Source organism: Daphnia pulex, chromosome 2 (assembly GCF_021134715.1).
Source record: "Daphnia pulex isolate KAP4 chromosome 2, ASM2113471v1".
Lineage (NCBI taxonomy): Eukaryota > Metazoa > Arthropoda > Branchiopoda > Diplostraca > Daphniidae > Daphnia > Daphnia pulex.
Window position 1 is genome coordinate 4,249,855 of NC_060018.1, and position 26,003 is coordinate 4,275,857.

Sequence of the window (26,003 nt, forward strand, 5' to 3'; positions counted from 1 at the left end):
TCTTAATATATTAATCTTTGATTAGCATGTGGATTTGTAAGGAATTCATTAAATAATGGAATACACATCTAATGAAAAATTGAATTTAACTATAGAATTTTAATAAAATTGGCATTGATTTTGTGATACAATCTCAATTAATCAATACTTTGTTGATGCCTTGATGGTTGATATCGTTTTAGCAGACGAAAATTTCGGTTTTATGAGCGGTGAGCTTTCGAGTTTCGATGTTAAGTGAAAAGATAAGGATTTGTAAATCATGTCTATATCGGTTTGTAATTATTTCTGAGTAGTATTTTATTCGTCACGTCTTTTGAAATGGCAGCAACAAATTCAAAATCCGACTTGAATAACGGGTCTACCAATAGTGTGTCCGAAAGCGGACTAAGTCCCCCAGCAAACACCAGTATTAGTGGCCCGTCAAACGGTCGACTGAAACGTAATTACATGAACGTTGTGAAATTTTAGTTAATCACATAATTATAGCTAATTTGAATAACAGGGAAACAATGGGTTCTTCATGAGGGTCCACATGGATCACTACAGAGACTTCGACTAAGGATGGCAGAGGAAGGTTGTGGCCACAGCCAAGTGGCTCTAGCCAAACAGTTTCTTTCAGAGAATTGTGGGGAAAGCGATCAAATGGCAATTCATTGGTAAAGTTATGAAATTTGATTGCTTGAAATTTAAATTCCTCACATAGTTATTTTACCTTCAGGTTGTTGAAAGCAGCTGATCAGGGGCATTATGAAGGAGCAGAATTATTGAAGACATGTTTTGAAACCAATAGGGGCATCACAGAAAACAATTGCCATAAAATTCGTTCCTTCCTAGAGTATGCTGTCAAAATTCACTACGACCCTTAGTTGTAAATGTTTATTAATGCATTTCCATTGCAAACCTTTTTTCCAGTATGTCACAGCATGAGAGAGCAGCAAGATTAGGGGCCAAAACATTGTTTACTAATATGGCTCAAGGAAATGAATTCATCACTACTAAACAACTGGAACAGTGGTTAGAGGAATCATTTGCTACTCAACAAAAATCACAGCTTGAGAATGGAGAAGCTCTAAAACAAGTTACTGATTCTTCTTCTTTGGTTTTGGGAGGAGAACTTATCAGTGAACAACACATGGTATGCAAAGGGTCTCGAATCATCAAATTGTATCCGCTAATGATAGTCTATTTCTACTTCTTTCTGTAAATGATATTTAGATGTCAGCAGCTTCTGTTTACGCATCCGGTCACTTCCCTCCCCTATTACGGTTGCTCAATCTAGGATCCAAACAAAATCTTAGCTATCTCTATCATCGACTGAAGCATAGCAAATTTATCGACTACACTCATCCCCTTCCATTATATCTTATGTTTACGCTAGTAATCGTTTATTATATAGTATCCTTTGCTCTCAGCAACCCCATCGTGTTGCTTAACTTGCAACTTTCTTCTGCCTTAATTTTGCTCTCTTGGGTTCTGGCCTTGGCAGCAGCTATATACTTTACAGTTCAGTCATGCCACTCTGTCCGAGAATGGAATATTTTCCATGGTTGGTCGTTGCTTTTAACTCAGCATGCCCAACGCTTGCTTGAGCCAGCAACGGCTGAAAATTTATATATCTACGGTACATTCCCATATCATCTTGGTCGACTTTTACTGGCAACCCTTTTGTGTATTTCACTCCAACCCGCACTTCATCTAGTGCGCTCCACTTTACCCAATCCTGGTTCTTGGATCCCGTTTGGTGAGCTAAGTGTCCTAGCTGCATTACTATGTTCTACCTGTCTCGATTCGCACATTGGAGTTGGACTCTATGACATCCTATGCCTGACCTGCTGGATCCTTTGGCGTGCTGATCTCACCCCCTGGAGTTTCTATTCGGATGATGACGAAAGCATGTCACTGCGTTGGATCCAACTATACCGTTCCCCTTGGAGTATTCGTTTTCACCTAGGAACTGTTGTCACATTCGCAGGAATCCTGGTTCTGATTTATTTCTACGTCAAACGAATGAGGCAGTTAAACTATGCCAGCCATCGATTAGCCTGGTCACTACCGCATTTCCTCAGTCTTTTCTGGCTTTTCCTAGCCATCGATTGGTTCCAGTTATCAGGCTATGATGGGGTAACTTTCAATTTTTTTTAAAGTTTGTTACATTTTATCTTCAACTTTTCTTTTAGATCTTACGAGGTCTGGGTTTTCTTGCTGCTGCCGCACTTCTTCGTTCTAATTGGTTAACAAAAGTCAATGTGGTACGTAACAAGTTTTGAAACTTGAAATCTTCGTTCCATGTTTTTGGGTTATTTTTAAGTTATTGACTATTAAATCAACATCTCTTCAACAGCTTATTTGCATTACCTTCTATTCGTCTGGATCTGTCATCGGATTAAACCCTTGGATAGGTATAGGAGTAGTTGGTTGTCTCATCGTCATAGTTCAAATGAGGACTAAGTTCCTATCTCGTAGGAATCAAAGGTAGTACTTGTTTTTATATTAAATACATGTTGGATTGTTTTTACTTTCAAAATTCGATTATAGCATACTAATGGTGCTATGCCTAGCCATACTCACCTACCGCCTGTTGGAATACCTAAAAGCTCCCGACACACTTCCCGAAGACGTCTTGGGTTTACCAACGACGACCCCCGTTCCTCCGACTCCTATACGATCAGGAACAGGTGGTATGATCCATGGATCTTTAGATGATGTTGATTTAAATTCCGATTCCATGGAGGTAATTAATTTGATCGCTGTACGTACATTATTTAATTTCATTAAAATAATTCACTCTTTTTTTTTAAACAAAAAGCTCAACTGGGAACGTTATCACGAGTTTTGTTCCTATTCCCCTCGCTCCTACTCTAGTTCTTCTATCGCCTCTGTTCAAATGGCGTGTTTCGCACTGAGTGGTTTAACTGTGAAATGGGAGGGAGTTGTACGTCAGGTAAGAACTTCGTTGCCCTTTAAATAACAAGACAATCTGCAGTGCAATCATTGTAATTTTTTGTCAAAACAGGTCTCAGTTGAAAGCCGAAATAATGTTGTAGAATCGCTACTCCAATGGCTCCCGCCTAAATGGTTTGAATGGCTGAAATGTCGAATTGGAGAAAAGTGGCCTCCCTGTCATAATCACGACCACGGGTTGCCCCAGTCACTTGATTCGAGGCGGTGTAATTTATTTTGGAAGCTTAATCATGATCGCGGAAGCTTATGCCATGTTGATCGTTTTTCCAAATTCACTCTCCGTCTCGAGGTACATGCATATAAAATAGCCCTTTGGAACTGAACTGATACATTTGTTTTTTTTCGAAGGTGGAATCGAAGATACCGATTCAACTGGCTTCGTGGTCTGGTGATAATAATGACGATAAAACACTCACAGTAGAATTACTAGCCGGACCACGATTTCAAAAGTTGGCCTTTCGATTATCACCGGGTCAAGAAATTCGTTTCCATGGTACACTGTCTTCACCGTCAGTTGGCGGATTGAAACCAGAATTGGTGCTAAACTCGTTAGAGTGCTTGACGTGTCAGCCGGATAGCACATTCAACAGTCATGCGGAATCCAATTCTCACCAACCAGTTGGCGACTTGCCGGATGCAACCATTTTCATCGATCGCGCATTGCAAGGAGCTGTTGATTTCGTCCTGCCACATTTCTTACGACTTAACGTCACGCAGTTGCTTCGTTCCGATTAACTGTTTCGCATAAATTATTCAGATAACTTCTCACAAATTAAGTTTAAGCTTTATTACCAGTTCAGCATTTTCATATTCAATTATCTTGTTGTGCCATAAGTGATCCCTGTTAGTGTCATAAAAATTCTAAAGATAGATTTTACAATACATCAATAAACCCTAAAAACATTAACACGCTTTTCAGAAAGAAAATTTGGCGGTGGTCACAGGTGTTAACATTTCTATATCAGCCATACTAAAATCAAATGCTCTTTTGGTGGGAACAGTTTTTTTGTGAGACTTGATATTCGGTCCGCACTATATATAGTAAGGTATACTGTTGCAGTAAACCAGACTGTTCTAGACTTCTAGGCTAAGGCAAACAAATGCAAAATATATTGCAATAAACGCTTTTCGTTTTATTTAAAAGACATCGCTTGCTATGTCTGATGGGAGCCACGTTCTTGTCCAATAGTAGATAGCACTTAATAAACATTGTTTGATAAGGAATATTCCATAATCGTACTTCACAGAATGAGAGATAGATTGACCTGAATTTTCAGCAGTATGAGTGTATATGCATCTTTGCTAGCTGAAGAAACCACAACTGAAATTCGACCTTCTGCCATTTTCTATTAGCCAAATTTTTTCCAAAAGTCGTAGAGGGAAAGAGGGGTAAAGGGAGCAGACATCGAGGGAGGGAGAAGGAGACTGTGTTAGTGTAAACAATCTGGCAGCGGAAAGAACTGCTTAGCTGGGAACGAAGAACAGACGGCTTTCGGTAACTGAGGCTAGGGAGAAGGTTATCACCCCTCGGGTTGGCAGAGGTCAAAACAAACAGTCGGCAGTAGGTTTTTCTGTCGTGTTTGACTCAGTTTTGAGCTCAAAAGGAACAAGCAAACAGTTGAATCTCTGTAGAGCATTCAGAGAGACGTCAACGAAGCGATACACTAGAGCCGAATAGTGATCCGCTGGCTCAGTTTTGATGAAGATGGCTTGGTCCACTGTTGTGAAACTCTGCTTGATCGTCATTTTGTGCTTCACAGTCGTCGACTACGTCAACGCACAGGGTAAAATTACTTCGTCTGTTTACAAAAGAAGAAGAAGAAACAATAACACAATTATTACTGACACGTAGGGCGCACTGCTGGTAGCAGCAACACCAACTTAAAACTGAAAGAAGAAGTCGAGTTCCTCAAAGCTAACCTGAGCGCCCTGTGGGACATTGTTTCGGCACTGCAAACACGCGCGGCTGAGGAACGCCAAGACGAATCGGAGGAACTAGTCGTCAGCTTGGGTCTCAAAAGGAGAGAAACATGGGGCCCTAATATGAAAAACATTTTTGATTCCCAGGTTAACTAGTTGTTCTGTCAAAAAGAATAATCAACTCTTTATTTTATTCAATTTAAGTTATACTTTTCTTTTACCTACACTTAACAATGATTTGCATTGGAGTAGATACGTGTTCGACCACAGGACGAATCCAAGAGCTATCCAGCCGTCTCAGCAGCCTATTTGCTTTTCCGGCGCAAAGACTACAGCACGTGGAGGAGGGTTAAGAACACGGACGAGCTTTACTTCTGGCATCGCGGAACAACTTTATTAGTAAAAATTATCTTTAGTTTAAATATCTGTCTTACCCTTTTAAAAAATCTTTGTCGTCCATTCTAGTTACATACACTGAAGCCGGATGGTAGTGTCCAGCAAGTCAAATTGGGCGACCCCATTCAGGATCCCGATGCGAGTCCGCAAGTCATCATCGCCGTAGGATCTTGGGTGGCGGCAGAACTAGAAGACAAACTTAGTTATTGTCTGATTAGCGTTGTTCAAGCTCCAGGTACTATTTTGTCATTTCTTACTTTCGTTCGAAGAAGGATTGAAACATTTACATTTTTTCAAAGGATTTGACGCTTCAAAAGCCGAAGTGGGTCAACCTGAAGCGTTGATATCACGTTACCCTCAGTCCGAGACACTCATCAACCGCTTGGCTCCGCCTCGCCAACTGCCGGCGACGACAGCTGATGTAGTCGATGATGAGTAGGGAGACCGTTTCAGTTTTTTGTTTTGACTTTAAACTTTTTTGACCCTTTTCACTGGCGTGTTTTTCTTCGTCCCTCCATCAGCAAATCCTTCTGCCAATTTTTATATGTGCCCGATTGTAATTGTAATCTTTTTTTCCCCCCAAGAAACAATAATAAATCATTAGATTGCACTGTTTTACACATAGAGTGCGCCCATAGCCTTAGTGAATAACTGTGAATGCAACAACAATATTTGGAGGAAATACGAACAGAATAAATGACCTACATCCCCTCCCCTATTTTTTTATACCGTACAAGAACCCTTTCACGACTGTTCTTATACAAGTGCACGAACGGCCCAGTGCGTCGGGCCGCCCACATTTAACGCGCGTCGCCAGTTGGATATAATAACAACCGACGCTTTGTTGCAGACAGACGTTAGTACGAACGTTGAGTGGATAGGTGAAAATATTGTAACGGGAAACTGGTTTCATCCAAATCGATGTTTGAAAGTCTAGAGTACTGGACTAGTTGATCAAAATGACAATCGGAAATGGCGGGGGAAGTCGAACGGAATTTCAATCGAGTGAGGCGGAGATAGTAACAGTGGTAAGTCTCAAAAATATTCGACGAGTGATCGAATCTTCCGTTTGTTGTTCTTGCATCGCCATGGAAACGCTGTCCACTATAAAACATATCTCCGAGATTTTACTCCATCACAAATCATTTGTTAGTTGTGGCAAATGCAATGACGGAAATGTACAGGGAAGATGAAGAGGCAACCAAATTGGTTTTTGTTTACATAACCTTTCAAACAGGCATTTGATGCTACTATTTTATTACAGGGAAAGACGTTGGATGCCAACAAATATGCTACCAAGAAAACTATCGCTCAGGGAATGTTGGTAACGGATAAAAATAACTAGCGCTATCGCACTAAAAAAAGTTAACTTTTGATGGGTTTTTTTCCAGGACATTGCACTGCTAACTGCTAACGCTTCTCAGTTAAAATACGTTTTGCAGCTGGGACATCGGCACGAGTTCTATTACATCATGGTTTCTCTCATCTCATCTTCGATCGTTCTTCAGGTGACTACTCAACTAATTTTCCTTGTAGAAGGTTTTTTCGTTTCAAATTAAAAGGGAAGTAAAGCTAGTTCTATTGGCGTAATCAACCCACCCAAACGAGGAGAAAAGCAGGTTTTATAGAAGGGGGAAGGCCACATAAACTCAGCGTGCATTCAATTATTATTGGATCAGAATGTTTCCAATGCTAACATGATTCTGTCAATGTCATTGAATGTGTAACGTATCTATAGATTATCGTCGGAATTTTGGCCCTTACCTTGAACATGATGCGCGATTGTCGTCTTCACATCCAAGAGTATCGAATCTCGGCTTTGGCTCTGAACTACATCAACTTGGGCAGCGTCTTCGTCATTACTGTCCTCAATATTTTGGTTGCAGCTTTTGATCCAGTGGCAGTCGTACTGTAGAATGTCAAATAGATACAAATAGAAAGTGAGGGGGAAGAAAGAGAAGGGATAAACAGTCGTGCTAGCTGTGAAACAACATAGCTTACCTAATAATGTATACGCGTTTACATAGCGAATTTGGATAATAAAATGTTAAAAATTCATTCCCCGTTCGAACCAATCCTGAATGATGTTGAAAGCGAATTTATTACATATGTAAACGTGACAAACAGGTGATGCTGGGCGTTACCGTCATAACCATTGGCGTTTTGAACTGCAAATCGATGTCGACTTCTAAACTCAACTATCTGGTATTGGCCTTCTCTCTTGGAATAGCAATACTTGATTGCTTGAAAATGCCCTTCGCCGCAGACAGTAAATATAATGATAGTTCTCATCCAATCGCCGGTTAACTCAAGATCTCGTTCTCTCACAACGCCTTAATTAACGCTCAGACCCAAATTATTTCGCAATGCTACAGTACGCTTGATCGCATTCTTAAACTACAGAGCCGAAAAATTGATCTCAAAATTGTACTTTTACCACGCATCAATAAACATATGGCCCGATAGTTCCGGCTGCTCACTGGACTTTGGCAAGACAATCCACGTTCCGTTATTTAAGCATACATCGTAAATCTGACCCATAGCGTAACGGTGTTTTGCATGTGTAGTGATAGTTAAATCCAAGAGATTGAGAATTATAATTACCTTTCCTATTCAGGTCATGGTCGGTATCCTATTTCTAGTGATTGGATCTGTGAACATCAATAAAGATGATAACCATCGGTCGGCAGTGATTCTCAATGATTTGGTGGTAGTCTTCATTTTTGTTATTTCTGTTATCAACATTATAATTTCATCGTTTGGAATCCAACATATCGATTTGGCTATTCTCCCCAACAATTCAAACGTAACGACAGCTACGTTAATGGGGAAATGAATAGGTCGTTCTCACGAAGCATTAAAAAATAAATAAAGAAGAACGGTACTTAGACTTAAAAAATAGAGAAGAAATACTGTACATGGTTTATTTCAAGGATTTTTTTTTCCTTTCTTAGAGTATTTTCACTTGAGGAGAGGAAGACATTGCGCAACGAAATCCCAAATTACTGGAAGAGCTGCAAATTAATGAATGTTATCAATAAAGATTTTTGCGCGTGCGGTGGCGGATATTAGTACCTGTCCGGAGTATTTTGACTCCGTGCGGCACATCGGTAGCGGAAGCAAGTGGATTGATGGCACATGTATGATCCACCTTTCTTGACTTTGTCTTTTCCTTTCTTTGCGCCCATCTATAATGTCCAACGAAAAATATAAATATTTCACTGAGATCCGTTTCAGTACTCTTAATTATTGCAAATCGAACTACGGTGAACGAATTCGTACCGGATTCCTTAAGAGTTCACTGCTGTGATCTACTTGCCACCAATCCATGGTCCATTCCCAGACGTTACCGACCATTTGATAAAGCCCGTATTTATTAGGGGGAAAAGCATCGACGGGTGCTGTGCCTACGTAGCCATCTTCAGCAGTGTTTTCGCCAGGAAATTTACCTTGCCAAATATTAGTCCTGATTGGTTGTGAAAAAAAGGCTTACTACTAACTCATTTTTTTTTAAGTAGACATTGAAACACTACCAGTGTTTTCCGTAAGGATTTAATTTGTTCCCCCATGGATAAAGACGCTGCTTAAGTCCTCCCTGGCAAGCAACCTCCCACTCAGCTTCGGACGGTAGCCTTTTCCCATAAAAATCACAAAAGCTGACAGCATCATTCCAGGATATGTGGATTGCTGGATGATTCATTTTGTCTGCATGATTCAGAATTAGATGATAAAGGTGTTAATAAGAGAATTTAAAATCAAAACCTGATATAGAAGAATTTGGTCCTTCGGGGAATTTCCAGGAAGCATTTACAACAGGCATCCACCATGGGGCAGAGGCCACAACTTTGGAGATTTCAGATTTTGTTTCATCACTAAGGATTCCTTCAAAAACAAAAGAGCTCCCATATTTTTCAGCTTCAGTTACAAAATTAGAAATCTCTACAAAATCTGCAAAGTCTTGATTACTGACTACATGAGTATCAATGAAGTAGTCATCAAGATAGACTGAACGAGAAGGAGACTCCCCATCAGCTACAAAGACTGGTTCATCTGTTCCAATTTCATATACTCCACCTCTCACCATAACCATTCCTTCATGAGTATTTGCAGCACAGGAACCTTCAGAAAGATTTTCTGGTTCTTTTACTGATGGCTGAGATTTCCCATGAAAGCAGTCACCATTGGCAAAGCTAAGATTGATGTCTGAAACCAATATGAAAATCCAGAAAATTTCCAAAAATGAACTTTGCATTCTCCAAATTTCATCCTATAGTGGTCAATAAAAGAAGAAACACAAATAAAATTGAAATTTCAAGACTAAAGATGGTTTCAAGCCAATCATAATTTTACTATTTTAAATCAGACAAAAAATTGACAGCTACCCAAAGCTCGTAACCTATATGTTCAGAAAAATGGATACTATTCTTACATATATCTATAGAGTAGCTATAATTTTGAATCTAATAATTACGAATACAATACAGAAGAAGATTGATTATAGCATACACAACGACGACTTTGTTGTCTATGATTATAGCGTTCGTGATAAAATTCGAACCTCATGTCACGCATGGATGTTAAATGGGTTAAAGCAACCGTAAGAAACCTCAATTTCACAGTTGCATAACCTTGAATGTGTACTCAAGTGTACGCTAGAGGGCATCAGAAAACCTTTTTTGTCAACAAATGAAGTAGTGACTTTCCTGTTTCTTCTACTCTGATGCTTCGAATTATTTTTATTGGATTACTGTGATAATAATGGATCGTTCTGGGGTTACTTCTGGTAAAAAATTTCATAATTTTTGCCCAAATTATACTGAACTCTTTATTTTTATTAGCCAACAGTTACCTCAGAGGGGTCTCTGTAAAGATTAGCGAAAAGTACCGACCTCCTCGTAGACCCACACTTCCGCCTGGATTATGCTTCGAACCTTCTCCTCATTTATTTTCTGATAATGTATGAATTGATCCAATTTAAAAAATGATCAAAGATCACCTTATGTGTTGTTCTTTAGATTGACCTCATTGATGAAGTAAGTGCATTGAAGCTGATAGCCTCAATGAGAGATCTACATACACAGGAGACTACAAGAAGAAAGCAAAGTGTATCTGCATTTTTAGAGAGTCAAGCTGCTGTCGATGAGAAGGAAATTGAAGAGATCACTTCAGACCTTTCCTTGAACAGTCTTACTAACAACATTCCCTCACTAAGTGTTCTCAACTTGCAAGCAAGGAATGGGCAATTGCTACAACATACTCAGGCTTCCATGGAAGTCCTTACTCCAATTCAAAGCTCGACTGTGGAAATCAAGAAGAAAGAAAACATGTCTGCTATCAATCTAGCTGAATTTGAGAGTTATTCAACAAATCCTTTTGAGGAAATGGAATTAAAGACCTTGAATGACAAAGAAGAATTAGCCATGTTGCTCCAACCCAGCCCTCAGCCATCTTATGGACTACAGTATCAGAACTATAACCCATCAACAATTCCATCTTGGACTGAAAATGTACATATTATTTTATATTATTTTTCTTATTTTAGTTTTTATTTTTCACTAAAGAAAATAAAATATAATTTTTATTTTAGAGACATCAACCTGTGCGTCAATATGAAGCTGCAGCAAATTGGATTCCCAATGAAAGTTCATTCTTTAGTGTTGACAAGCTATCTCATGGGAACATCGCTATACCTGTAGAATTCCAAAATCAAGCAATCTCACATAAAAACTTACGTCAAGCTAAAAGTGTCCCAGACCTCTCTGACGTAAGTTTTGGGACGGGAGAAACCCCTATAAATAAACCGCCATTTACAGGTGTGACGGACAAAAGACTCAGTTCTCGCACTCCCCCTCCTCGTTTAACATCAGATTCTATAAAAAGACCAGTGCCTAAACCAAACTTTGATGTTGCATCTCCGTATGAAAGGAAACTGAACGCAATCGAAAAACGTTTAGTCCAGCAGCTACAAGATATGGGATTTGTGAGAGAAAATGCAGTTCGTGCTATTGCTCGACTTGGTGCCAACGAAAAGGATGTTGTTGATCAGCTTTTACTAATACAGAAACTGGAAGAATCGGGCCATTCCATTGAGAGAATAGAAACGGCTTTAGACGTTCTTAAGCCCTGTAAGGAATTACCAACGCAATTAGAACATCATTTAGTGTTAGTTGATCAGTTGTCTGCTTTAGGATTTGAACACGGTAAGATTAGCTCTGCGCTTGTTGCTGCTGGACACGATCGCGATAAAGCCTTGGATATTCTTTTGTTAAAGTAAATTACATTAAAATCATACGATGTTTATTTAGTTTTTTTTTTTCGTGTTCTTATGTCCTCAAGTCAATCAATATTTTTTTGTTCTTCGATAAGTATAAAAATCCAAATGTCAACGATTCTGTACTTAGTCTTCACCTTTTTTCTGCTGGAATAAATTGACATATGACATTATTCAACCTAATCAAATTGTCAAAGTGTGGTTAATAAAACACCAACCAAACAAATACTTTTGCGCGAAACGACTCGGGGTTTGGTTAATGAATAAATATACACGTTGGCGACATCGATGTCATTGCATAAATTAAAAGTTATTGATTCCGTAGCTATAGACATCTGTGATCATTCTGTCGGTTCACTCAGTTGTATTTGTATTGAATCTTTTTTGAAATTCGCTTCCTCCCTGGTCCCTTAAACTGGTTCCTGGATCCTAAGCAGAAGTAATTAGAATATTTCTATTACTCATTAGTCATTACTCTGTTCAAAGTTTCCTAAGTAACTTAATGTTAAAGTTTTAATAATATTCTTAATGTTAAAGTTATAATAATCAGTTAAAATATTCTACAAACAGGCATCATCGCATTGACACAGGCAAATTTGAATTCCCGCCGTCTTTGCCATACTTATTTTTTTCTAAATTGAATATTTTTCTTTCCTTACTAAATAATTTCGTTACTTTAGTATTAAAAGTAACTTTGGTTAAAATCTGTGGTAAATTTTAAGATTTTTGCTTACATTATTTTTTAAATTTCCGAAATGAATTGTTGAACGGTCAACATCGGATTCCACAGACAGTGTCTTTTTAGCGCGCGACGTGACGAGTTTGGACGTTGCTGATTGTAGATTTTTCTTTTACACGTTTTCAATATAAACGCAGTAATTAGTTTGAAGTGCCTTTTGGTTAAACATTTCAGCTCAATAATTGTTTCCAGTACGCTTTTATGTACCAAAATTTTTATTAATTCTCTCCCTTTGTTGATTTCGTCGTTTGCCCCGTTGCTACAAAATATGGCTAAGTTAAATACCGGGTTTAAACGGTGGAGTCTTGATTGCCATGACGTATCGATAGAAGTCATGGAAGATCTAGGATTATCTGCAATGGACGATGATTCAAACTCCTGTAGCAATCCATCAGTAAAACAAGTAGTGATCTCCAATATTCCTGAACCTGCTGTAAAGCGAAAAGAATGTTCACCTTTTGCTGTCCCGTCAGCTGTAATGGATTTTTCTGAAGATGACCAATCTAGTGATAGCTTTTTATTGTCTAAACGAATGAGGATGGATGGTCCCCCAGGAATTGATGGATTCTCACGCCTCTCAGACGAAGTCATTCTCAGCATATTTAAATGGCTTCCAAAATCAACTATCGCCAAATGTGCTCAGGTGTCAAAGCGTTGGAAACGACTGTGTTATGATGAAGTTTTATGGAGGAGGTTGGACCTTAGTGGCACCTGCCTAAAACCTACGATTCTAGGTAGTGTTCTTTTAAGAGGAGCACACATCTTGAGGCTAGCTAAGACTGAGGTAATTAACTTTTGTTTGTTTCTTTGTTATCAACTACTAATATTTAATTTTTCTAAACAATGTACAGATTTGTGATCCAATATATCCAGTAAGTCCTCTACTTCAAGAATTTCCAAGGTATCGAAATTTGCAATTTTTGGATTTGAGCATGGCATCTATTTCAACACAAGGTAATCTCACCAAGTCATAATTTATAGGAATAAGGGTACAAATTTGGACATATTATGCAGGTTTATTTGATTTATTTGATACTTGTAAAAACCTGAAGAAACTTAGTATGGAACATTGTGTTGTTGATGAAAGAGCATGCAAGGCACTAAGTCAAAATGAGCAGCTTGAAGTGCTGAATATGTCCATGTGTTATGGTGTTGGAGTTAGTGAACTTAAATGGATTGTGAATGGATGTAAGAAACTTGACAGTTGGAATTTAGCTTGGACAGACTTGAATTCTGAAGCTCTTCAGTTGATTAGTACATCTGCACCAAAATCCTTAGAACGCATAAATATCAGTGGTTGTCGAACGACACTTAAAGACGAACGTAAGTTTGTAATGTTGACTGGAAATTTGTGATCATTAAAGTTGAATGCCGAATTTTATGTTAGATGTCCTGGCCTTGTGTCAACGTTGTCCAAAGCTGGTGGAATTAGACATAAGCGACTCCACAGCAGTGACATCAATTTGTGTCAGCTATATTCATGATAATTTAAAGCGACTGGAATATTTGGCGATGGCTCGATGTTACAACGTGCCTCTCTCCGTGTATTTGTAAGTAACATTGGCGTTAGAGAGCAAAATTTGAAAGATATTTTAATCATTTCTATTTCCTTTAGGGTGTTTCAAAAGAGTGGTCTTTTATACCTTGACATTTTTGGTTTATTGACGGAGACTATGCTTGGAACACTTCGCGCCAAACTTCCGAGTATAGAAATCAACAAGTTTTATTTCTCTAGTGTAGCAAGACCTACAGTCGGAATTCGACGTACCTCAATTTGGGGGATGAAAGTCAGAGAGTGAAAAATTCAAGTCATGTTTATTGCAAAAATTAGTAATACATATTGATGTATTCAAAACTGGTAAAACAATTTATTGGCATTCAGCGGACTTAAACTTTAATTTTTTCTAAAAATTCAAATACGCGTTCCTTGTATGACTCTTCCTTTAGTTTTCCTATGAGCACATGAAATGGCCTTGCGCCTCGTAAAAATTCCCCTAAGTTATGACTAGTGAAATTTATTCGATGGTCTGTGATACGATCTTGCGGGAAGTTGTAAGTCCGTATTTTTTCTGAGCGACCGCTAGATCCTACCTGCAGCTTACGACTTGACCGAGTAGTTGCCAACTGTTGGTCGATTTTCATTTGGAAAAGACGAGCTCTGATTTTATCCATTGCAACCTTACGATTCTGCATTTGCGATCTTTGTGTCTGACATTCCGCCTAATTAAAAATGTAAAACATTTAATTGTTGATGAGAAATACTTCAGTTAGTTCGGTAAACTTACCACTACACCTGAGGGTAAATGGACAATTCGCACTGCTGATTCAGTTGTATTTACATGTTGTCCACCTGCGCCGCTTGCTCTTTTTGTTTCGATTTTAAGATCCTTAAAAAAAAGAAGAAAAAAAATGTTAGTCATGCATTCAAGGAAACAGAATTAAGTATTAGTAAACTTACTTTCTGTTCAATGGTCACGGAAACTTCCGAAGGGCGGGGAAGGATGGCAACGGCTACCGTACTGGTATGAACACGTCCGGCCTTTTCAGTTTTGGGCACCCGCTGGACCCGGTGTACTCCACTTTCAAACTGCAGTCGATCATATGCGTCTGAGAAAAAAGTAGGTAGTTGTATCTAATATATTAAACTAAATTTTTGAAAAGACATACCTGAATTATTAATGCAAATTGCAGCATGCCTAATACCTTCTAAATCACTTTTTTCAATATCTGTTAATTCATAGTCCCATCCTTCACTTTCACAGTATGTGATGTACATTTGTAATATTTCATTGCAAAACAACATGGACTCTTGCCCACCAACTCCGGCAGAGAATTCCATGATTATTCCCTCAGTTTGATGATTATCTTCCTGCAAAATGAGTTCTAACACCTAAATCAATGAATGGGTTCTTATCAATCATTTAAACTTGATTACTCTGAATTTATACTTCATTTTGGATCTGGACTAGGATTTCCTTTAACTGTGAAAATTCTTCACTGACCATTTTTGCAAGGTCACCATTTTTATCATCTAAGATACACTATTTAATATAGATTTTTAAATAAATATAACTAGATACACCTACCATCTGCACTCAAAGCTTTAAGCTCTTGTAGATCATTTTCAGTCTGTAATAGTTTTTCCCCTAATCCAGCAAGTGATTGGATGCGTTGTTTGTTTACTACACCTATTCCAGACTTTGATTCAATGTTTTGAAATCCTGATTCATCAAACTTTTTCTTGATATTTAATAAGAAAATTCGAAGTCTCGGGTCAAATATATTTTCGAATGATACTTGATTGAGATTTAAACTCCTATGTGAAATGGTTTGATTCAAACAGCGAATGGATATTACATTATTAGCATAGCTTTTGGCGAAACACGGTCGTCGTAAGGCACTTAGAACTCGTACTATTTTACTGGAAATACCCCAAGTTACCATTTTTAATGACTAAACTTTGATGGTAATTTGAATATATTTTCAACGTCTTCAAAATCAAAATCACAGTGAATCGCAGTGAATCCTTTTTGACGGTAGCAGACGACACTGGAATCTTGTTGATTGGTGAGTCAACTGTTTAGAAAAACCTGAAGGTGAGTTTAAAGAGTTGTTGTTTTGAAATTTGATTCACGCAGTGTGAATTCGTGAAACATGCGTGTGCGCGGGATTGATTTACACAATTAAACCGATCATACGTTGGAGATAAAAAAAATATCCTCTGCCCGTTATAGGCTAGTATATGCATCGCACACAAATATCTCTATGGCACTCTGTTAGTAATCGACAAAATGACTACGTTATTCGAAGTTAACACAAAGCTTACAGAATGTTTACATGATTTTGGGTTAGAATGCCACCCATTCAAGGTAATTTTTATTTTGCTTCTTTGTGTAGTAATTATTTTATGCAATATTTTTTTAACTTCTAATTAGAGTTAAATGCATTTCTTTATTATAGGTTGGATGGTACAATGAACGAGTGAAATCTGGCTTTCAATTAGAACACCATGAAGACACACTTTGTTTTGTGGTGATAAGTAGTCCTTCATTTTTCGAAAAAGGCTTTATACCATTTGTTCGTAACAATACTGGAAGCAATAATCAGGATTACCTTGATCAAGCCATAAGCTCTTGTCTTAAAACAGCAATTCAGGTTTTATTTGATTAAATAACATTGTTTTTTATTTATTAGTTTATCACTCTATTATCTTTGTGTAGTCAATTCCAGGCTATGATATTAGTATTCTCCATGATTATGAGATGAGACCAGGAACAAGAAGACCAAAAGTTCTTGTTCAAACAGCAGGCTTGTTCAAATTATTGCTTATATACCATTATTCAATTATGCTTATTATTCAAATTCAATTCATTGCTTGTTCAAACAGGCCACGTCTCAGGTGCTGTTTATTTTTATCAGAAAACAGATGTGATCAATTCTCCCTGGCTAACTGACCAGGTAAACTAAGGGTGAATATTACCTTGATGTTATATTATTTGTAATGTTTTTGGCATCCATTTAGCCAATTTATGGTGTTTGCCTACATCCCAGCTATATGGGATGGTTTGCCTTAAGAGCAGTTATCATATTCCAGAAAGTCTTGGTCCCTGATTTAGTCTATAAACCACCGAAAGATATTCTTATGGTATTATTTTATTTTAATCCTTGTGTATCCTCAGAATGTACGATTTAACGAGTATCTATTACTTTTAAGGATGAAACCAAGAAAATTGAACTACTGAATCGCTACAATAATAGTTGGCAGGATTGGAGCTTTCGGGACATTATGGAACCAACCGAACGCTATTCGGAGTTACAGCAGAAGTATTTAAGTACACGACCTTCTGAACGAAGTCATTTGATAGAGTTAATTAAAAGAAATTAAAATTAGGGCTTTATTTATGCTAGAGAATATATACCTGAATAAAGATCACATTTTCCCTATGTAAGTTTATGACACGAATATTTAGTGTTTCGAGACATGAAAATATGCCAAACTGTATTTACATGTAACTGAAAAATCTATGAACATGGTAGATCAATAAACGTAGACACCATTGATAATTTTCGAGAGCCACTTGGGTGATGCAGGCACTGAGCACTATTCCATGAACAAGAAGTTGATGCTATACTTTTTTTGTTTACAAGTGATAACTCACTTTCTGCTTGCCATGGAATCAATTGTCAGCTTGTTCGTTTTTTTCTAGTATTTTATCGCGATCTGATTCATATGATGAAGTTCAAGGCTTGTTCACTGAGCCTTGAAGATGATTTGGTGCACTCGAGAACATGTAGTGAAGCTGATATGCTTCCGCTACAACTTCCCCAATTTCTTCATCAGACCAAGATTGGGTTGGCAAATTTTGTAGCATCATCATCAATCCCTGAAAATTTAGGAGGGATTTATTATTATCATGTTTGAAGTTTTTTTAAATGAGGAAAAAGTGCACCTGAAAATCTGTCTGTCGAAGAAGAGGATTTCTCCATTTCAGTAAGAATGCTGCACAGGTATACAAATGAAAATCGGCAAAGCCATGAGACTGAGCCAGACACGTGTCCCAAAGGCGGACGGTACATAAAAGTGGTAGTTCGCGCATCAATAAATTGTTCATCCAACGAAAAGAAAATTGCAAATAATCAACTTCGTGGCGCACAAGGTGTTGGTGCAACTCAACTGCAACGAAAATAATGTGTTAAAAAATAGCAACATTGTGGTTAATAATACACAAAGTACCGTCGACCCGCTCAATCAATTCTTTCAATTGTCGGACTCTATTCTGAATACCAGGCTGTGCAAAGGTATAGTTATCTTGAATACCATCCAGAAGCTTTGACAAACACCAGAAAGAGTCTGCTTCAATACTATTGCGATCCTCATCGGACAACTTGCTTACATCATGCGTATCTAAGTCGCTACCTGCCAAGCAAAAACAAAATCCTCAATCTATCGTATGCTAACTACACCATTGAAAAATAAAATACCTGGCGGTATGATTTCTTGGAGGAAGACAACAAAAAAGGGGGTAACAAGGTCGTTGATTCCTTGTACATATCCAGACGCCGGATGACGCATTGCCCAAATGTACAAAATGCGCTCAAACATCTCCTGAGATTTTTTGATAAAATTATCGTTTTTCAGACCAAAATGTTTTAAAGTTTTAAGCACTATACCTGAACAATGCTTTGTTGGAAGAGAGCGATTAAAGGACTCATTCTAGGAATGTCTATGTGTATCTGTCGAAAGGTATCTTGGTGTGTTTCTTCATGACGAGTCTCGTAGTACTGCTCGACGAGATTCCAGTACTCTTCGCGTTTCCGCTTCAGCGTTGGTCCACGCTTGTCGAGATTGATTGGAATGTACCCCTTAAAAAAGAGACATTATAGCATCTAGAATGCTAATCTGTTTTTAATTTTTTTTTTCTCTTCTTACTGATAAGAGTCGCCAAGTTATAGCCCTTACAGAAGGTGGGATGCCATGCCAGCTAGATTCTTCTAATTCCTTCATACTACTATTGGCACTATTTAACAAGGTATTAAACTTTTCCATTTTCCCACTTTGTAAATCTACATGAAGATGAAATTTCAATTTAGTCCAACACCATGATAATTTTTGTCTTCTAACCTTCATTCAATTTCCTAGACTGGGCAGATTCTAAAAAGGGATGAGGATGGCCAGGAAATGATCTGTTGGCATTTTTGGGAATAGACTGGGATTGATGGTTGTTCATGTGATCTGCACTCTGGGTTCTGTGTCTGTTGATAACACTGGCTGCTGTTGATTGAGCCATTTTCTTTGAAATTTTAACATCTGGATTAAAAAACAAAATACATAAAAACATTGTTATGAATATTTATTTTGATATGAGTTACCTGATATAACACAGAACTCGTCATCTCCAAGATCCCATGCATCACTCACACTCTCTTGGAAATCATCAAATGAAGTTGCAGGAGTATTCCTCTGAGCACCTCCAGCTGTGATCTCCTTACGAGGACTTGAACTAGCTCTGGAGGAAAAGAACAAAGTTGACAATTCACTCCAGAAAAATCCTTCATCCCATGCATAGTCAAATTGTGATAATTCAATGGGTTTCCCTATGTATTCATCATCCATCATATTGAAAAATGACCATGGTGATCAGCATTACACATGTATTTAAAAAAAGCTAGTCTCATGACACCTTATCTTACTCCAGTGCTCTGTTTGTTAAGGAGTGGATCTTTACAAAGATAAGGATACAAAATTACATCCTATCTTTACATGTTTCAAAAATCTTTGCCAAATTTCTACAGTTTGAAACTGCAAGAACATCGCCCTACAGATGCGTGCACACGTATACACAACATCACAATTAAAGCTAGGAATCGTGAATTGTACTTACTTGCCCGGCAATTTTGGTACACTTCGTGAAAAGATAGACTTGTTCTTTGCAGCCTCCATTGTATATTGGAGAAATCTAACATTCAAAAAAATATAGTTAAGAGTCGATAAAAAAGGGAGTATAAATAGATTTTAAAAAACTTACAGAAACACAAACTGCGTAACGAGGAAAACAGAAATGACAGCCCAGTTCACAACATTGAATAATTCAAAAACTTACGTTTGTCTCCGCTAGATGCCTCAGTTTTGAAGCTGAAGCACCAGATAGCGCGCACCTCCCGTTAATGGCCGTTTTTCTTCCGAAAGGGTACTTCTCTCTAGTTTGCGGATGAAAAGTGTGCACATTTAGTTCGTATCTTGTATTTCTCTGTATCCGCGCTGTTGATACTGTATATTCAAAATGGAAAACATCATCAAACGAGTGCGAATTGTGGGTCACACATCCGTTTAATGAACAAAACTACACAACGGTCAACACGAGTGCAGAAGTTGCAGAACTTGATCTACAAACTGCAGACCAGAAGAATTTCTGTCTGAATTTCAATTTGCTTGTGTTTACTAGTACCACTAGTACCAATATTGTTTTTATTTCACTTATAAGAAAAGAGTGTCTGCGTGTTTGTGTCTATTTTCCTATGTTGGTTTTAGCTTCTAGAGGTTAAAAGACTCATAACATGGAAAACAAAATCAAACGAGTTAGAATTGTGGGTAAAGGACACTCTTCTTGTTTTGAAAGGTTATTGCTGGAGTGGTACAGACGAGAGAGCTTTGTTGATGTAATTCTGACATGTGTTGGTAACCCTGATAATTTAAAGGATGCAGCTGTACCTCACCAGATATCTGCAAACCGGAGGTAAATAATTACTGATAGATTTATTGAAAAATTTATTTCATTAATTTCTGTTACCATTTCTCAATTGATTTAGTGTATTGGCTGCTGCAAGTCCGGTGTTTGCCACCATGTTTCGCGATAATCCAATAGTAGAAGAAGATGTTCATATCTCGGTTGTTGGCTTTTCGTACACTTCACTCCGCTCCGTTATTGAATATATTTACACTGGTTCACTCGAATTTTTTGAGCGTGACAAGGTTGCTTAAATTAAGTTCGAGTAAGTGAAAAAACTGGAAGTACTAATTGGTTTTCCTTTTCAATTTTACAGGATCAAATCAGAGAAATGCTCAAGGATTTTCTCATCCCAATTCCGAACACAAAAAATTTCGCGAAGGAACAACAAGAGTCAATTAACGTAACAACTGAAGAATTCATCACTGAACCCACAGAGGAACCTTCCCATGAGCCAATCGCAGAGACCAGATTAGCAGTTGAAAATGAAACCAGAAAAGAGCAAGCGAAAGAAGGAGATATTCAGATTATATCCTCCGTTTCCTTGGAAAATGAGGTCCAGATTAAACCGCCAACTAAAACGTATCGCGCGAATAAGTTAAGCTCGCTGGCTCCAAAAGCCAACTCTCGTGCCGCTAAAAGTTGCGCAGAAACACCAATTTCTTCACGAATAAACATTCTTCGGTCAAGGAAAAAGACAAATCAACACGATTTGCAGGCTGCTGAAGATCCAGCCACAACGAATGTGGTTGCGAAAGTGCCTAATGCAATCAAATCCGTTTCTAAAATCACGAAACCATTAATTAAAAAGCCTACAAATGTTAAGACCAATTCTAGAGACTTTAACCTATCTTTAACAGAACCAGACATTAATCTAGTTGAACTGACCACTGCTGCTCAACAGAATGTGATTCGCATATTCAGTCGTAACGTAGAAGCGCAAGTTTCTACAAAGAAACAAACTACTTTGGAGACACCTTCACTTGCGTTTACTCAGCGTGGATTAGTCAAGAGTTTCCCTGAAAAGGCAATCGTTCAATCTGACAGCGTCTTTGTTCCTCCGGTTAGGTTAGACGTTCCAACCATGAAAAATGGCCGATACGTTTTTACTGTCACAGAAGAAATGGCGAGAGCTGCTGATTACCGAAAAATTCTATCCGTAATGTACGAAGTCCCTGGAATTTACACTTTTTATCGAGAACGCCCAACTCCAAACATCGACGTAATGCCATTCTTTAAACCTCTTGAACTCCCCAAGAGTCACATCTTCGTCCCGTCATACTTTGATAAAAAGCCCTCGCAAACCTACCAAGAAAGGCCTTCGTCAAGGCCTCACCGCCCAGCGCAAGCAAATATTTCCCTTTCAGGATTCAGGATCGAAGCGGTTCACCAATTCAACGGTAAAGTTCACATTTGCACTTTGGGAGAACCAGTTGTTAATCAAGCATCGGAGACTCTATTTGAGGACCACCCACTGTCGTACCTCCACCCGGAACAAGTGGTCTCTCGCTTATCTCTGGAACACAATTATTCATTTGGTGAGACACCACTACCTACGGATAGTGAATGCTCCAATCGCAACGAATTGGCTAACGATTTGGAAGACTACAAAAGCGCTATCCAACTGGCGATCAATCAACAACGTCGCAAAAACAGATTGAAACATCGCATTGATTCTTACTCTAAAGAAATTTCTACATTGAAGCGCCGAGCCGTGGAGCTGCTTGAAATATGTAGCAATATGCATGATGGTCACGAAGTGGAAGTGGATCCTGAATACCAAAAACCCGCCAAAAAGAAAGTACATAACAAGCAATCAAACAACGATCCTGCCGATGATATGGGTAAATATTATGTCGATTATTTAATGTCTATTCATTGACAATATTTATTAATTCTTGTTTTTACAGATGAAAAAGTTCCTTGCACCGAGTGCAATAAACTGATTAAGAGGAGCTGGCTTAAACAACACATGGTGATCCTTCATTCGGAAGAAAGGAACCACCTGTGCGACGAATGCGGTCGTACTTTTGTAATTAAAGGTAGTAACGACAGTCAAGTGATTTCAATACTTTTGTTTAGCTAAAAGTTCCTTTTTGTATTTTCAGCTCAATTACGAGCCCATCAACTCCGTCAGCACAAGGCTGTCCCTGGAAATCACCTTTGTGAACATTGTGGTCGATCGTTCCGATTCGCCCGTTATCTGAATCGCCACATGTCATTACATTCAAGTGAGAAGCCCCACGTCTGTCGATTTTGTGACAAAGCTTTTAGATTAAAACCAGTGCTGATCAAGCACATTCGCACCCACACGGGCGAGAAGCCGGTATGTTAATTTGAATTATTGTCAATTGATTCAAATATGATTAATAACAAATGTTCTTTTATATTCTTCACAGTATAAGTGCACGGTCTGTGGACGATGCTTCAGACAGAGGACAACTTACGCTACTCACCTCAAAGTTCACGAAAAGAGGCAAGAAGCTGGTGTGGTGGGAGGTGAAGGATCCGGACTGGGACAACTTCCTCGGCTCAAATGTGATTTTTGTTCCATGACCTTCAAGCTGGATCTTTTCTTGATGCTGCATAGAGCTAAACATACTGGGGAAACTCCCGCATTGCCTTGCCCGACCTGCAAAGAGACTTTCCCATCTATCAAAGAGCTCACTCTTCATCGTAAAGGCCAGCATCCTGATACGGTAGTTTCAAAAGCTCAAGATTTCTTTGCAAGTTGGCAGTTAAAATGTTTCTTTTTGAACAGGTGTATTCGTGTCAAATTTGCCCAAAAGTATTCACGAACAAGGCCAATTTCGATTTCCATGTTCACAAACATTCTAATCCTGATGCTGTTAAGAAAAAATACCCGAAAGTTGATCCCGTGGATACTGGCCCATGTACTTGTGATTTCTGCGACAAAGTCTTTAAGAACCGATCCGCCTTGGATTATCATATCAAGGTATGTTTCTATTCTATTCAGTAGTGATCCCAGTTTCAGTTACTTCAATATTTATTCTTACTAATTTATAGGGAATTCATTTGGGTGACAAGTCGCTTAAATGTCAATATTGCGATAAAACTTTTTCGCACAAACCGTCGCTGGAGCAGCACATGAGGACACACACGGGTGAGAGGCCTTACAAGTGCGATCAATGTCCAAGTTCATTTAAACAACAACAGCACCTGACGGCTCACTTGGTTGTTCACACTGGTAACTACTTCAAAATTGTCTAAATTTAAAGCCAGAGGGGTTGTATAAATTTTTAATTTTAGGTGAACGTCCTTTCAGCTGTGACCATTGCGACAAGACTTTTCCTCACAAGACTACTTTATACGCCCATCTGCGTATCCATACAGGTAAGCGACTGATGTGCACGCATTGTCGTAAAGTTCTTCCGAGCTTGGCTCAACTGATGCGCCACGAAGAAAATTGCCATTTGAATACCAACGAATCGTCTGTTGAGTAAAAAGGCGAGCACCTTTCCTCTTTGTCTTTCTCCCAATTTTGCTCGGGGTGAATTAGCTGGAAATACAAGTTGTAAGAGCTTGAATTGATTGTGTACTTGAATTAGGTTTGCACAACTTGACGGACATCCGTCGCGACCGAGTATACAACAGATAACAAATAATTGAGAGGAAAATCGAAGGGTAATAATTGTCAACCATTTAATAGCTAACTCACATGTGTGAGGAGTTATGACGATCCATGAGAATGGTCAAATCCCGTGGGTCAATGGTGAAGTGTTCCGGGTTGTCGTTCGTCTCACTACTAGTAGATATTTGATTGTGTCGACTTGCCAAACGTCGAATAACTGGCGGCTGTTGCTGTTTCACAGTTTGCATCACATTTTCTTGCTGCTTTTGCCATTCCAAGACGTTACTTAGGAGTCTGATGTACTTGATGGCCAATCGAAGGATCTCGTTCTTGCTCAACTTTTTGGTTTCTAATAAATAATGTACGTTTATAGTTAATAATTTTGAATTTTTAGGTAATTTTCAGTTTTTTAATTTACGATATTTCTTAGTTAACAGTATTTGAATAGAACCTATTACCTGGATACGTCGGTACTAGTTTTCGCAACTCGGAAAACGCGCCGCTAACATTTTGTTGACGCCAGCGTTCGCGGCTGTTGCTAAATGTCTTGCGTGGGAAGACGATCAACGGACGGCCGGATTCTTCCGACGTCGTCGATCTTTGTGCCAGGCGACCTCCCAGTGGTGATGTTGACTGTGATTGAAGTCCTCGATTCTTTGAAGGGTTCAACCGTTTGCGGAATTGTAATGAAGTACCTCCCGACACCGTTGATGGACTCTCTGCTTTGATTCCTTCCGATTCTTCGTGGCTTGAACGTCCTGAAGATGACGTCGGCTCCTTCTTCACCACCACCGTTTTCTTTGCCTGTTTGATTTACTCCTTTAAAAATTTGTTAACATCGGAAAACTGAATTTCACTTACTGGAACATCATCGTCGTGCCGTGAGGTATCGTTGTCGTCGGAATCGGGTGAAAATTCCGAATTGTCCTCGAACTCTGAGGTGTCGACATCACTCGAATTGGATGCCATACTTCGGATGCTGCTGTTGCTTCGGCTTCGATTGTCACGCTGCATTTTCACTTATGGGGGTAAGTTTTTTTTTTTTGTTTTCAAATTTTTAGTGAGTAGTGATGCCTTTGTTGACTTGAGCCAAGAAAGACTTCAATGGAAATGGTTGTAGCTAGAGAAAACAGAGGAAAAAGGGGGCGTTATTGTATAAGTCGGGCTATTATCAGATCGAGGACAGAGTTCACCGTAGGCAAACAAGATTTCCCAATCAATATACAGCTAATATTTACCCAAAGTGTTATTTATCCGGCACCGTTTTCTTCTTCTACTTGAATTTGTCACCAATCTGTTCCGTCTGGACGGAAGGCTTTTATATCTGGCCCCCCCTGAAGGTCCGGAGTTTAAGCGGGTCATGCGCGCAACCATCATCGACACTGTTTGGTGCAACGAAGCGCCCAATCCAGCGGAGAGGCGGAGTTCTCAATTGAAAGCCGATGGGGACCCCGCCCTCTTGAATTTCCCCATTATGATTTGACTCTTTTGCCGACCTCCCCTTCTACTACACCCTGTTGAAAAATATTACTCTTATTCTATTCTCGCGCACAATGCATAGAGTATCACATTCCCCTTTAGAGAGGGGTTGCTCTATTCATGAGGGGAAACTGGGCCGACAAAAAATGATCGTATTAGCTCGATAAATGTGCGTGGCATAAATCGACAGCTTTAAAAAAAAAAACCTCGAAACTCGTGGGAGAAAAGCGGTGGCAACTCCGTGTACAAATGCCTAAATGTATCCGATTTTCACCAAAGCACAAACAACAAGGAGACTCATTTTTTTTTTCTTTCAAAAAGTCTGGACAGACAAAGATTAGGCGACATCTGATACCGATAAGAAGCGACCACCAATACTCAATGCTACCGTTGAAGTCAACTTGAATTGTCTTTGACATG

The 26,003-nt window shown here is 38.8% G+C and overlaps 8 protein-coding genes and 1 long non-coding RNA gene across 9 annotated transcripts; 5 read left to right on the top strand and 4 right to left on the bottom strand.

Annotated features, from left to right (window-relative positions):
* Nucleotides 1-3,868, top strand: LOC124188311 (wolframin-like). The gene is made up of 11 exons (XM_046580859.1): nt 1-439; nt 503-656; nt 719-835; nt 913-1,135; nt 1,216-2,121; nt 2,178-2,249; nt 2,342-2,472; nt 2,536-2,731; nt 2,807-2,941; nt 3,014-3,250; nt 3,310-3,868. Exons 1-11 carry the CDS (start codon nt 319-321, stop codon nt 3,694-3,696), a joined length of 2,679 nt encoding a protein of 892 aa, XP_046436815.1. The 5' UTR covers nt 1-318; the 3' UTR covers nt 3,697-3,868.
* LOC124188345 lies at nt 3,734-5,248 on the bottom strand. The gene is made up of 2 exons (XR_006872312.1): nt 5,107-5,248; nt 3,734-5,042 (listed from the first exon to the last, which is right to left on the bottom strand). It is a non-coding gene; the product is annotated as an uncharacterized LOC124188345 (long non-coding RNA).
* LOC124188344 (ubiquitin-associated protein 1-like) lies at nt 4,306-11,721 on the top strand. Its single transcript, XM_046580909.1, is given in 11 exon segments — nt 4,306-4,745; nt 4,814-5,028; nt 5,134-5,280; nt 5,347-5,512; nt 5,577-6,305; nt 6,542-6,601; nt 6,669-6,824; nt 8,253-8,400; nt 10,116-10,234; nt 10,293-10,784; nt 10,865-11,721. Coding segments are annotated over 7 exon segments (1,731 nt in total). The 5' UTR covers nt 4,306-4,745; nt 4,814-5,028; nt 5,134-5,280; nt 5,347-5,512; nt 5,577-6,236; the 3' UTR covers nt 11,552-11,721.
* A 605-nt stretch (nt 11,722-12,326) lies between these two features.
* LOC124188331 (S-phase kinase-associated protein 2-like) lies at nt 12,327-14,142 on the top strand. The gene is made up of 5 exons (XM_046580889.1): nt 12,327-13,071; nt 13,139-13,241; nt 13,302-13,610; nt 13,675-13,837; nt 13,903-14,142. Exons 1-5 carry the CDS (start codon nt 12,556-12,558, stop codon nt 14,084-14,086), a joined length of 1,275 nt encoding a protein of 424 aa, XP_046436845.1. The 5' UTR covers nt 12,327-12,555; the 3' UTR covers nt 14,087-14,142.
* LOC124188329 (peptide chain release factor 1-like, mitochondrial) lies at nt 14,115-15,843 on the bottom strand. Its single transcript, XM_046580887.1, has 6 exons — nt 15,374-15,843; nt 15,236-15,318; nt 14,955-15,177; nt 14,746-14,894; nt 14,573-14,674; nt 14,115-14,507 (listed from the first exon to the last, which is right to left on the bottom strand). The coding sequence occupies exons 1-6, from the start codon at nt 15,729-15,731 to the stop codon at nt 14,175-14,177; spliced, it is 1,248 nt and encodes a 415-aa protein (XP_046436843.1). The 5' UTR covers nt 15,732-15,843; the 3' UTR covers nt 14,115-14,174.
* Nucleotides 15,844-15,904: 61 nt separating this feature from the next.
* Nucleotides 15,905-17,351, top strand: LOC124188338 (cyanocobalamin reductase / alkylcobalamin dealkylase-like). The gene is made up of 6 exons (XM_046580901.1): nt 15,905-16,156; nt 16,248-16,442; nt 16,508-16,595; nt 16,675-16,745; nt 16,810-16,932; nt 17,002-17,351. The coding sequence occupies exons 1-6, from the start codon at nt 16,079-16,081 to the stop codon at nt 17,170-17,172; spliced, it is 726 nt and encodes a 241-aa protein (XP_046436857.1). The 5' UTR covers nt 15,905-16,078; the 3' UTR covers nt 17,173-17,351.
* LOC124188325 (TBC1 domain family member 22B-like) lies at nt 17,253-19,922 on the bottom strand. Its single transcript, XM_046580883.1, has 10 exons — nt 19,814-19,922; nt 19,670-19,744; nt 19,158-19,294; nt 18,910-19,095; nt 18,718-18,851; nt 18,459-18,650; nt 18,270-18,393; nt 18,022-18,204; nt 17,738-17,961; nt 17,253-17,671 (listed from the first exon to the last, which is right to left on the bottom strand). The coding sequence occupies exons 2-10, from the start codon at nt 19,726-19,728 to the stop codon at nt 17,528-17,530; spliced, it is 1,383 nt and encodes a 460-aa protein (XP_046436839.1). The 5' UTR covers nt 19,729-19,744; nt 19,814-19,922; the 3' UTR covers nt 17,253-17,527.
* On the top strand, nt 19,612-24,060 carry LOC124188306 (zinc finger protein 761-like). Its single transcript, XM_046580853.1, has 9 exons — nt 19,612-20,521; nt 20,595-20,757; nt 20,829-22,356; nt 22,423-22,554; nt 22,621-22,838; nt 22,912-23,211; nt 23,274-23,468; nt 23,540-23,720; nt 23,783-24,060. Exons 1-9 carry the CDS (start codon nt 20,343-20,345, stop codon nt 23,974-23,976), a joined length of 3,090 nt encoding a protein of 1,029 aa, XP_046436809.1. The 5' UTR covers nt 19,612-20,342; the 3' UTR covers nt 23,977-24,060.
* Nucleotides 24,049-25,490, bottom strand: LOC124188336 (twist-related protein-like). The gene is made up of 4 exons (XM_046580897.1): nt 25,343-25,490; nt 24,966-25,224; nt 24,563-24,908; nt 24,049-24,453 (listed from the first exon to the last, which is right to left on the bottom strand). The coding sequence occupies exons 2-4, from the start codon at nt 25,116-25,118 to the stop codon at nt 24,188-24,190; spliced, it is 765 nt and encodes a 254-aa protein (XP_046436853.1). The 5' UTR covers nt 25,119-25,224; nt 25,343-25,490; the 3' UTR covers nt 24,049-24,187.
* Nucleotides 25,491-26,003: the final 513 nt, after the last annotated feature.